This window comes from Mus musculus, chromosome 1 (genome assembly GCF_000001635.26).
Source record: "Mus musculus strain C57BL/6J chromosome 1, GRCm38.p6 C57BL/6J".
NCBI classification, from domain to species: domain Eukaryota; kingdom Metazoa; phylum Chordata; class Mammalia; order Rodentia; family Muridae; genus Mus; species Mus musculus.
In genome coordinates, this window is record NC_000067.6 from 163259875 (window position 1) to 163273136 (window position 13262).

Consider the following 13262-nt stretch of genomic DNA (forward strand, 5'->3'; position numbering starts at 1 on the left):
AATGCCAACTCTCCTCACCAAGGGTTTATCCTCAAATTGTTATTTAATTTGCCTGTTACTCTCTGTCTTGTGGTTGATTCGATGACCCACATGAATACAAATAATTTTGAGTTGGTTGACAGTGTACAGGTAATACACAGGTAATAATGGGGTACTCTTCCCAGGTGGTTCCCTGGGTAGAGTAGAGTGGACCATTCTTTCCTCTACTCTATGGGCCATACTTTCAGATCCCTTTACTGTGGGAATCATCTTGTGATGACATCATCAGTCAATGGCCTGCACACCTTCTCTCTGTTCTAGGCAATGGTACCTTTAATAAGAGGGCCAGTGCCTTATTTATCTCCAGCAAATCAAATCAAGTCAAAAAAAAAAAAAAAAGCTGCAGTAGCTCAATAAGCATTTGAGGCAAGGGGGAGAAATGTATTTTGCAATGATGAATAAAACTTATCTCCATGAAGGAAGACTTTAGCATACAGGGAGAGGACTAAACCCACAGATAACTTGATACAGTACACGCCCTGTTACGACAAATGCCCTGAATATGGAGTCCCAGAGTCAGTGATTGGTTTGGTCTGAAAAAGGCTAGGAGATTAAGGAAAAATAACAAAATCACAGAGGGACAATTCTTTGCCACTGGCCCAGGAAATGTTCCCAGCAATAGAGGAGTTGCTTTGTAGTGTAGTGGGAAGGAAGAAGAAAAAAGATACAATAGACATGGGTGATACATAGATGGCATTTTCCTGTATTTCCTATCATGTGCGTATGTATGTATGTATGTGCATATGTATGCATTATGTGTGTACATGTATGACATTCAACCACTGAAATTGGTCAAGCTTTATCTCCCAACTCAAAAGGCTACCCTTCTGCATTTTAAAAACAATTTTCACCATCACACAATCTATGTTTCCTTTTTAAAATTCATAGCACTACAACAAAGTGGTGCTGTGGGAAACTAGGGGATATTAGTTCATTTGATTTCATTGTTTTACCTATAATATATTTGACCATATTCTTTCCCTTCCTCCAACTCCTCTCAGATCCTCCCTACTGCATTACCTATTTAAGTTTATGTTCTCTCTCTCTCTCTCTCTCTCTCTCTCTCTCTCTCCCTCTCTCTCTCTCAAAGTTAAAAATAAAAACCAAAAGATCAAAGTAAATAGAAAGGAAAAAGAAAACACCCAAACTAAGAGCATGCTTTTTGATGTGCTTTTCTTTCTTCTCTCTTTCTTTGTTTCTTTCCTGTGTGGGTTACTCGTTTGCAGATATCATTTCACTGCAGGTAGACGTTGGGAAATAGGAGATGTAGAGGATTAGGAAGGTGGAGGGAGTTTATAGCACTGTGTGAAAAGCAGCCTGGGGTGGTGTGCACTGAGGTTAACATCAGTTCTGTGAGGATAGCGGGACAAGGAGAACAGGGTCAATGCTGATGCTACGGAACTATGCTATGATGCTATGGTGCATCATCTGAGCCCTGACTGCTGATGCAAAGGTGTATCCTCAACATTCTGTCCTCATTTCCCTGGGGCCACAGATATATATATATATATATATATATATATATATATATTCTCCCAAGCTGGTGAGGAAGGCTCAGGTGAGGAAGAGTTATCTATGGCCACTCTAGGATTTAAATTGAGAGCTGGCGGTACAGAGGCAAGCCCTCAGTGGATAGTAGTATATCGAACACAATATAGAAAGTTTACAACAGAGAAAGGAGATAGCCTTCCCTTCCCTACAGCATATTCCATCCTTTCTAAAGGTATTCGGCTTGGATTTTTTAAGATGCCATTCTACCCAAAGAAGCACAGTAAAGATATGAAGCCTGTTGTTATACTTTACTTTCATGACCCACATCAGTACGAGCTCCAGCCCCAAACCTACAATTGGTATTCATAAACAATGTTCAGCGATGTGTCACTGTGGAGGGCATGCTTGGTGCCTGCCACTCAAAGCCTGAGTTACCTGCACTCTGGCCTCAGTGAGGTTCACCCGACGTGCGAGATCTTCTCGAACAAAAGCATCCGGGTAATGTGTCCGCTCAAAGACACGCTCCAAGGCCTGCAGTTGGCTGCTGTTGAATGTTGTCCTGTTTCTCCGCTGCTTTCTCTTCTTCTTCTCCTCAGAGTTCAACTGGTCATCTGGAATGAAAATGGTGATAAGAAAGAAAGGTCACTCTAGAGGTCCCAGGTGGCCTGGATTTACTGCCATCTATAGTGAGAGATTGCTTCGTTTGCTCACGTCCTTAGCAAAGTACGACAGTCAAATGCCATTTTTCTTATACAAATGCCAGCAAGGGCCAAGAATCCTCCTCAGTCCTGGGGCCTCACTACTGCATTTCTATATAAAATTAGACCTGAGATGATTGCCTGAAGAATGCAACTTGCAGCTCATTGAAGTCTGTTCGGTAAAAGAGGGCTAAAGGAACAGTCTCACTCTTTTCTATGTTCTCTGCATTTCACCAAAGACGGGGAAAGAAAAGTAGGTCTTATTTTACCTCACTCCCTTATACTCTATGATGTGCATTTATGCAATTTCATCACAAAATATACCAGCTCATCACAGACACACAGACACAAATGCACAATATACAGAAAAGAGACTGTTCAAACCAAATCAGAAAGGTTTCCATGTTAAATTTCATTCCTTAAAGGCAGTGACTGATTCAGAGCAACACTCATTAAAACCTCCATGCCTTGCCATTGCGCAGTCAGGCTTCAGCTTAGATCAAGGTTTGGTCCAGGAACAGTATCAGGAACCCAAGCAACCATTACTAAGAACATACAAGAATGAAGAGCTGTTCCCTGAAACAGTTGCATCCCATATTGAGATGTAGGGTCTTGAGAACTGAGGGACCTTCAGAAAAAAAAAAATCACATCTCTGAATTTTTACCTGCAGAGGTCCTTCTTGAGTTATCTCTGAATCATCCCAAAGCCACCTTGATGTACCCATCATTCAGAGAGCAACGTGAACCTGTCCTGAAACCCCTCCCAGCCCCAGTACAAGAACTGACTGGAAACCAAGTGGCTGACCAGATGTGTTAATACCACCATCAAACAACTATCTCAGAGGTTTGTACTACCAGAGCCCATATGGGTCATATACATTCTTTTATGGCACACGCTGTCTAGAGAGGCTCAATCACAAGTAAATCACAAGGAGTAAAGATGAGGATAAAGGGAAAATTGTATATTTGCTCATTTTTAACAAAAAGGGGCTCTTTTTGTTGTTGTTGTTGTTGTTTGTTTGTCAAGGCAGGGTTTCTCTGTGTAGCCCTGGCTGTCCTGGAACTCACTCTGTAGACCAGGCTGGCCTTGAACTCAGAAATCTGCCTGCTTCTGCCTCGAAAATGCTGGGATTAAAGCCATGTACCACCACTGCCCGGCCAAAAAGGAGCTCTTAGCTCTCTGTTTCTAACACGTCTAATCAGTTTCCTGTGTGTAAAACCACACAGAGCTCTCAACAAAGCTGCCAGCAAGAATCAACTTGTCTTATTCACAGCCACTTCAGCTGTAATATCATTACAAAGTAACAAATTAGAGCCTGCTCTACATTTATGTTTGGGATCAAAGTGCAGGGTAGACTGGAGACTCCTGCAGAGTAGCTCTCTAGATGTCTGATGGCGGAGACTGCTATCTCTTTTCCCTCTTAGGCTCCTCCAGGACTTAGAACAGATACTGTATATTGTCCTTGGTAATTAAAGACCCAGTTAAAATAAACACTGGCTAATTTTTCCCCCACGGGAAACACAAAATTTCTCTTGTCCTCAGAAAGTGTTTCTGTAGTAAAACGTGTAAGATCTTATCCAGTTTCTCGAAGAAAGAAGTTGGGGACTATCATTCCTGATTGGTGGATGCAGGTGTTGACTATCATTCCTGATTGGTGGATGCAGGAGTTGACTATCATTCCTGATTGGTGGATGCAGGAGTTGACTATCATTCCTGATTGGTGGATGCAGGAGTTGATTATCATTTCCTAATTGGTGGATGCAGGAGCTCCATTAATCCTCCCTCTTCATTATGCTTTTGCACCCTGATGGAGCATATGCCATGCTGTGCTGAGACTCTCAGATCAGCCTCGTTTTGATTTGAATTATAATTTTTAAGATCTCTCCAGGCCTGGAACATCCTAGCTAACATGACTGGCATGGCCTACCTATTAGAAAAATGAACTGACCATAATATCAACACTGTAATTCAAACATGTAGGACCAAATATCCTTTAGGATATACAGTCTCCTCCCTGTTCAATTGTTTGGAAGCATATGTATTGTTCTTTCTTATCTTCTTCATACTAGAGCTCTTGAACACAGTTTCGTGTGCCTGGATCTTCAGTTATCCCTTGGTCTTCGGGGACTTTGAGACAATACCTTATTATGGATGTCATGTTTCTACAAAATGTGAATCTGCAAAAAGTCCTTAGTTTCTATACTTTTCTAAATTTGAGACCAATCAGACCACAAGTTACTTTTTTTTTTTGTCAAATAAAGAAAACACAGGTTAAGTAAATACTTTGATTTTTCTTCACCCAGAATTCCTTTTTCCTGCAAAACCATAAGTTCCATATCCTTTGTTCTGTCTTGTAATCCTGTCTCTTCTTGTACTGCCAAGCTCTGATCAAGATCAAGAGTATTTTTATGTCTTGTTCTTAGTGCTACAATCATCTCTTGGTAGTTCTTTGAGATCTCCCACTGTTGATTGAAATTCCACTGACTGTCCACTATAAAACCACCAATTCCCCTGATGTGGGAGTAAGGGAAATGAAGGATTACAGTTTATGACACTGAATAAATAGCAACGATGATCTGAAGTGATTCCAGCAAGAGTTTCCCAGTGAATGTTCTTGGTCTTTTTTAAACAAATGAAAACATCAGTTCAGATCAAGTTGAAGGTGAGAAAAGACATGAAAATCACAAGGGTCCCAGGAGTCTGGTTCTGGCAAATGTCCTTCAAACCCCAAGTCAAATGGAAAGAGACACTGAGTAGGCAGAGGCGCAACTGGAGCAGCGAGTGGTCCATTGGCTCATCTGTCTTTGCTCACTGCTCACAGCCTGAGAGGTTTCCCTACCATTGAAGAACAGGACCCGATAGAGTGTCTTCCACAGCAGGAGAGGGTAAATAAACTCTGCTGAAGTTGACAAACTCAGGACACTTGAAAAACGTGTGATAAATCCATCTATCACATTTGGGGCTCTGGGAAAACACAGTGAGGGCTTATCATAGCAGGAGAGTTATCCTTCTGCTTGGCCAGCTACAGTGAAGACTAATTTCACTGTGATTGAAAGGCGCTAATATTCAACTGGCTGATGGAATGGACCCCATTTTTAGGCATCCTGAAGGGATTGGGGTTTACTAAGATTGGAATAACCAGGAGTTATGAATACATTTTCACAAAAAGAGATCATATGTAAATCCAAAGTAGATATGGATTTTACAGGTTTGGTATTTGAATGTCTCGCAAGTATACAGTTATTGCTACTTTCTTGGTGAATGACTAAACTGGCTTAAAGGACAGGTGCAGTCTCACTTGGAAGCCTAAGGTTCTGGCACCAAATACAATGCAAGAAATTCCCCAATCTATCCCACTCATTTTGCAGATGAGGTAAGGATCGAGCAGAACAAAGTGATTTGCCCCAAATAACAATGACATTTTGGGATCTCTAGATAGAACTGGGGGGGGGGGGTGCAGGGCAGCCAATTCGATTCCATTCTTAAGTGCAAACACATGCTGTACAAAAGAAAACCACAAAGACACCAGCAAGGAAAGTGGACTTAGCCGTGGAAATGGTTCACGGGAAATGATTTCTCATGCTAGCTGCTATAAAAATATTATAAGGCGGGTCTGTGAACAAGAATCAATGTGTCATGGACTATTGCTGCCCAAGTGTCCATATGTGCATCTTTAGTAGTTGTTTAGGTCTGATGTCCAGTGCTTTCTCTCTCGTTGCCTCCCTAAATACCTGTGGCTATTTACACTCAACAGAACACCCCTGCCTTCCATCATTTCCCCGGGAACACATGGACACACTTCTCTTTCATTTTAAGGAACACATTAAAATCAAGGTGTCCTAGGAAGCACATTTCATGTTTAACTTCTTGTGTTAAGATTTGGCCAATAGTTTCAGTCCATATTGACCTATCTCTTTCTAAATCTCCATATATATGTTGCTATTTTATCAAATACTATGTAAAAATTACAATCCAGTCTAGACCCTCTAAATGTATGTAGCAGCAGATGTGCAGTTTGGTCTTCATGTGAGTCCTCGCCCCACTACAACTAGAGCTAGAGATGTTACTGACTGTTGTCTGTCCATGGATCTTATTCCCCTAACTGGGCTACCATGTCTGGCCTCAGTGAGAGAGGATGTCACTAGTCCTCCAGTGTGAAGGAGGGAGACATGGGGGGGGGGGTTAGGGGGGAAGCTGATATTGGGATGTAAAGTGATTGATTAATTAATTCATTCATTAAAATTCCAATCCAGTTCTTTCTGTGTGGGCATTTTCTTGACTTTGTGCATTCAATCAGTGTTACGAGAGAGATACAGGCAACATAGAGGTGCTGGTGATAAATGTTGGAAGGATGGACCCTATACTGTCATATAAAAGCAGGACCAAGAGTTAGAGCCTCCACCGCCAAAGGGCTCAGTGAGTCCTGAATTCTGATGATTCTTTTTAATAGTGAAACGCAACTAGTTAGGTCAGGAATGTCTTTGATTCTGGGTAATTTTAAATACGAAAGGAAAAATAAACCTTTTATAGCCGAGTCTTCCCAGATCCAGGCACAGGAAAAGACTTAGGGTCTTGTTTCTTTGTAAATGGTGAGAGCTCAATCCTTTGGTTTCATCTCTTATGTGAAAAGCATCTTTGAGATGATGAATGAGCAATTTAAATAATCAGAAAACACATATGAGTCAGAAATGCTAAAAAAGAGTAGTGTTTTCAGTGGGTTGGAGTGTTGGTGGTATTGGAATAGGGACCAGAAACACTTGCTAGATAAATTGTGTATACCTACATGGGTTGGAAAGAAACCACTAACACACCCTGGCTGTAGCATAAAATTCAGTCTGTATTCTGTATGAGGCTGCTGACATTTCACCAGACATAGGGTAAAGAAAGCAGAAAGCACCAAGACCAGGCAGCTATGGCAACCCCTACTTACTAAGACCTTGTACCCCATGCAGACTCCGACCCGCTGCTGTGCTATATCCAGTAGGAGGAACCTCTGAGGTCCAAGATCAAGGGTCAGCCCAGTGTAATTTAAAGGTACAGTAAAATATATATTTTAGGAAGAAAATCGCAGTAAAAATGTGCTCCCTATGCCTGAGTCACATCAATTTGGGAAGAAATCTGATGCAAGAAGATAAAAATGCCAACTTCGGTAGCAGAAACCAACCACCACATCAAAGCTCATCGTCTGTCTCTGGGTTGAAATCATGGCAGGCAAGCGGATCTGAAGTGCAGACCGCTGATCACTTTATGGGCATTGAAGAATGTTTTCAAAGCAATTTATATTGCACAACAGCTACTTACTTTAATGGGATTTGTGTGGTTCGGGCCCTGTAACCTTTAGAAAATTGAAGGGAGGTATGATTGCAAAAGCCACTAAGAACTGTTTTGCTTAGGTTGCCAGACCTAGGAAAAGCATGAACACAACTGTGGTGCTCATTAACATTTCTTTGAGTACACTTAGCTTTAACTGAAATTGGGACAGCATCCTTCTAATATGTGCCCTAATAAGTGGCCCGGGCACCACTGAACTGGAGACACTGTTGCAATGTAAACGGGGCTTAGCTATGTATCACAATGACCAAAGCCAGGTTTAGCATCATGGTACTTTGATGGTTCTCCATCACTGAATCTCATTCACTCTGACAAATATGCAGCTATTCAGTCATTGTTGGTCAATGATGATCTTAGAGCTGATAGGCCTACCCGGTGTGATAACATTAGACATGTGCCTTTTTCTTTACCATCAAGTTGTATTTGGCTTAATTTTGTTAGTTATTAATCTAAGTCTTACAAAAAATGATATTAAAACATGTAAAATGTGATTGTTCTTTAGAGGAAAAAAGAATGTTCTAAACACATGAAAAGGGGATGGGGTGGGGTGGGGTGGGGCTGGAGAGATGGCTCTGTGGTTAACAGTTCAGATTCTTCTTGCACAAGACCAGAGTTCCCAGGACCCACATCAGGGGATCATAACCACCCATAACTTGAGCTCCACAGAATCTGTCACCCTCTTCTGGCCTCCACATGTCCACAGGTATCTGACTTTACAAGCACAAGTGTTCACATACAAATACAAACACACACACACATACACACACACGCCCACACACGTCTTTTTAGAAATTTATTTTTAATGGCTCTTTAGAGGTGAGCCTCTGGCTCTGCATACAGTCTCAAAGTTTAGCTTTCTCAGTGCAGACAACGTTCCTTTGAAACAGAAAGCCCTAAAAACTGTGAAGTACCTTAACATGGTTGGTATTGCTTTACATCTCTCATCTCTATATTTTATTTTTGCATCTGAAAGGCAAATGTATTTCCATAGTACTAAAAAAATGTTAATACAATCTATATCACTTCCTGTGCTTTAACTCTCAAGATGTGTCTTAAGGCATTTCCAATCAGAACTCCTGAGAGAATCCAGTACAAACAAACTTTCCTGTGCAGGCCTATATCAGAACTCTAACTTTCTTCAGGATCTGTGGAGAATGTGTATAAAGCTCTAGGTTTGATTTTCAGCACCACCAAATAATAATAATAATAGTAATAATTTACAAGTATTGAGTTATTGGATAGAGTACCTTCTCTTTGATAGAGACAGAAAGATCTAGCTTTAGATATGTACACTACCCTCAGTTTCTCTATGGAAAATATTAAAAGAAAAGAAAGAATAACAAAGTACGAAATGAAAACCCTTGATCAGATCCACTTGACTTTAATGGAGGTGGATATAGGGCAACAGAGAAGAAAGCTTAGCAGCTTGGAGACCAAGATAACCGTGTTTTCCTGCAGCCCTCCCCGTTATTAATTGTGATGGGGGACAGTGGGTTTCACTTCTCTGAGTCTGTTTTCAAAAGAATGGCATAGAGGAAAGGACTTAGGTGTCAAGGTTGTCCTAGGCCTTCAGGAGTGCATCCTGAGCAGCCAGTGGGACTCAGAGAAGGCATTTGCTCCTGGCTGTGCTCCTATCATCACTGAAGTGATTTCTCCTTGGAAATGGACTAGTGAAAGCCATTGTGCTGTTCTTTCTTATTGTCCTCTGCTCCCTGTTGGTAATGAGCCATCCTATCACAAAAATAACTGCAGGGGAAGTTGGAAGAGATTTCCGATATGGTAACTACAGCTTGATCAAATTTGGTGAGTGTGTAGATGAAGCTGGGTGCAAAACAAAACAAAACAAAACAAAACTCACAAAAGCTTTAAAAGTCAGTAGGAACTAAGACGTGGTGGTAGACCCAAAAGAGCGTAAGGAAATCCACAGTTTGTCCTAGACACCCCACTGGGGGATATTCTTCTGCTGTTAGTTAATTCTTGGCTTTCTATCAAGCCAAATTTTCTCTCTAAAATTCACTTCTGAAAAGAAATATTCAAATATCGAGCAGATGCCCGCACTCAACTAGGTAAGGAATTCATAACTTTTGTAAACAATCTCACCAGAAATTAGTATTTTGGAAAACACTGGAAAAAGAGGAAGGCCAAAGGCTAAACGCGGACTGTGAAAATTCAATTATTCTCAGCTCATTTGCTTTGTGTTAAATAATTTGGTTGCCACATGCCTAAACTAAAAGTCACATTACTCAGTATTTACACAGTGACTTTTCTTTCTTCCTCCTCCTTTCTTTCTTTTCTTTCTTTCTTTCTTTCTTTCTTTCTTTCTTTCTTTCTTTCTTTCTTTCATTTTTAATGTGTGAGCATTTGGGGAAATTCCAAAAGTTGTTTTTTTTGTTGTTGTTGTTTTGTTTTTTAAGAAAAAAAAAAAAGAAAGCAAACACGGAAAGAAACAACAAAGTAAGACAAAATTCCAGGAAAAGAATAATTTTAAATCAGATTTTAAAAGCTTTCCAAACTTTTTCAGTATTCCAGGTGTATGGTCCCCTGAGGGACCAGACAGCTCTGGGTGAGGCCTGTGTTCCAGCTTCTTCTTCCTCTGACATTCTTCCTTTGTAAAGAGGGTTTCCAACTTTAAGGAAGGCTTAGCATCAATCGTGACATGACCGGTAGGACTGGCAATATGGTGTGGATCAACCTGCCCCAGGTCGTTTTTAAAGATGATGCTTTTATTTTTGTTAACCTTTTAAAATGTTACTTTAAGAGCTGGGAGGGAAAAACAAAACAAAAACAAAACAAAACAAAACAAAACAAAACAAAACAAAACAAAAAAAAAAAAAAACAGGCTCAAGGAGCTGACGGCAGTGAGGGAAATGTCCATACTTAATGAATGAGCTCAGCCTTTGGAAGGACAGGAAGAATAGAACAGAGAGGGCTCCTCTCCTTGGATTTAATAGTTACAAGGTATTTTAAAGTATGACTTATACTGCCCTGCATGTTGTTATTTTAGAGGGAAAGGACAAGATGCTTCAAGGAGAGAAGCTGTGGAGAACAGAGAGTTAGCTGTCCATCACAATAAGACATTGGGCAAAGGGCTCCGTCTCAGTAATCTGCAGTAAACAAGGAAATCTGGAGGGGAGATTAAGTCCCTCCGGGTGGTTACTCTGGTCTTGGATACCAAAAGGCTTGGAAGACGGGAGGACGCAGATGTGCCCAACATAAATAATCTGAAATTGAAGAGTAATGTTTAATTAAAGGAAATTAAAATTCTCCCCAAAGAACAAGAAAAGTGAAAGTATCTATGTGCTGGCTCAAGCTTAGAATTTTTTTGTGGGGTTGGGAAGTGGACACGACTCCACCACATCTCTTGGTTTTAATACTTTCACACATAAAATCTGTTGCTGTCTCAGTCAGTTCAGGTTGCCATGAAAAAGTCCCGTAGGCTGGGAGTTACACAGCAGAAATTTATCTCTCACAGCCTGGAAACTGGGGAGCTTTAGTGCCTGAGTGTGGGCCTATTGAGATCCTTAAAAAATATCTGTGGAGAGGGTGGCGGTGGTGGTGGCTGCTATGTTTTCTTGAGGTAACAAGAATCATATTCTATTGTGAGGGCTCTACCCTCATGACCTCATCTGAACCTCATTACTTCCCCAAGACCCGACCTTCAAATATGTCTGTCTCACAGAATATTACAGCTATAACACGTGAACTGGATTGGAGGTGAGGGTGGGGTGGGAATACACATTACTGCAGGAGAATTGTTCTGACCCAAAGAATTCACTCACATACTTTTAGAGGATTCCAGTTATGAGGACTTCGTTGCATTTTGCTTAAAGATTTATTGAGTCTTAGCAATTCTGGAAGTTGAGTACAGGTTGGAAAATAGGAAGATTGGATTCTAATTCAAGGAGTTGCTGGCCAAGTCTGATTTGTCAACCTACAGTGCCACCAACATCTCACTGTGTTTTTATATTTCCAGTATGCAGCCAGTATGTAGTCATTGTTTGTTTTAGATGACAACTAAATTATGCTCTGTTTGGTGGTAGTATGCTCGTTTTTCTTTCTTTTTAAAAGAAAATCATTGCCTGGATTATAAATCATGTGAGAGTTACACTGTAATTAGCTAGCATGCCTGAAGAAATCCTGAGAGATTGATAAATACCTGGATGTGAAAAGGATCCCACAGGGATAAATATCCAGATTAAAAATTATGTGAATGCTCTTTTATAAGAAACAATTCATGTACAATTATTGTCTAGACAAGGAAGAGCCCTAACAATCAGTTGCCATGTCTTCTAACTGACCTAAAGGAAGTAGTAACAACTATAATTTACTTCCCTTTCTTCCACCATCTTTGACCTCCTTCCCATGAGTTAGAGGGCATTCACCTTGCTGCAAACCCTGTTTCTATCAAACATTGTAGACTAATTCTAAAATTACTGACACTAACTTTGCTCAACAACCGATCGTAACCTTCATATCCTTTTACCACCAGCCCAAATATCCACCAATTTCCTGTTGCCAAACAGGGAAAGCAGGCTCTCTGAATGCAGAGAGGTATGACAGACAGTCTGTTCTCAGAGGATTTTATGGCAAGCATGTCAGCAGAAAAGTAGCAGCAGAGAAAACATATCCATTTAACTTAATGGCCACCAGAGCCAGCGGTAGGCAAGGGAGGAGGCCTGAGGTATCATGTGCTAGGGTAGAGACACAACCTTCATGAGCTTCATTCTCTAAGGTTGGAATCTCAACATCCTTCCTCAGTTTTAGCACCACTTTCTCTCCATTCTCTCCACCCTAGTCGTAGCACCAATGATGACCACCATCTTCATTTTCATACTTCAATTGTGTCTGTTGTGGCCTAACAAAACATCCTTGGCCTTACTCTTATCCATACACTTTACGTCAGTGGTGCCTTCTCCTCTTGGAAGTCTTATCTTCCTGCTTTCTCTTCGCATGAACCTCCTCCACCAAGCATTGTTTACCCAACTCCCAGAGTTTTAACCCATGTTATAACCTTGTGACCCCCTTATGGCAATCTGTAACATCTTATATTCATGGTTGGCATAGTAGACTGTTATGTCTGGAAGGCAAGGAAAAAGTCTGGATGGACTTTGTCTGACTTGTTAAGTGTGATATTGTGGCATCTAGAAATAGTACCCAGTACAGTTTAGGAACTGTTCTTAGAATACCTAAAGGTATACATTAAACTGGTTAGTGAAAATGCTCTTTATGACCTACCCACTTCACACTTAGCTACCAAACATGGCAAGTCTTTCACTGTAGTGAACCTTATAAATGTCTTCAGATCTTTGATGTACCTTTTCACTCAGTGGCTTTCCATCAGAAATGGAACTCTTGAAGGCAGATGAAGTAAATGTAATACCACAGTCCTAGTAGCCTTTAATAAATGTTAGACTCTGATAGTAGGGGCACTACGGAATTATTGACCAGTTTGGTCTTGTGAAGAAGGCAAAGGAAATCTTGAAAGATGGCTCAGTACAGCTCTTTCTGTGTTCTAAAAGTCATGTGTACTTCCGATTGTTTTAAGTCAGTCATCCCTAGGCACTGTGTTTGCTATTACCTTTCCCTGGCAAAGAAAGCTCTGGCGAAAGCTTAGATAATTGCCTCTCTAACATACAGGAACATGACTGCCTACCAACCACTTCTAACCTTAACTAGATGATGAACCTTAACTAGATGGAGAA

The 13262-nt window shown here is 40.8% G+C and overlaps 1 protein-coding gene across 4 annotated transcripts in view; it reads right to left on the bottom strand.

Moving 5' to 3' along the window:
- Prrx1 (paired related homeobox 1) overlaps positions 1–13262 on the bottom strand; it is a 70027-nt gene that overhangs the window by 14756 nt on the left and 42009 nt on the right. For all 4 annotated transcript variants that reach the window (NM_011127.2, NM_175686.3, XM_006496703.4 and 1 more), the window contains exon 2: positions 1966–2141. In NM_011127.2, the coding sequence (NP_035257.1) occupies positions 1966–2141 (176 nt within the window). The remainder of the gene's footprint in view (positions 1–1965; positions 2142–13262) is intronic.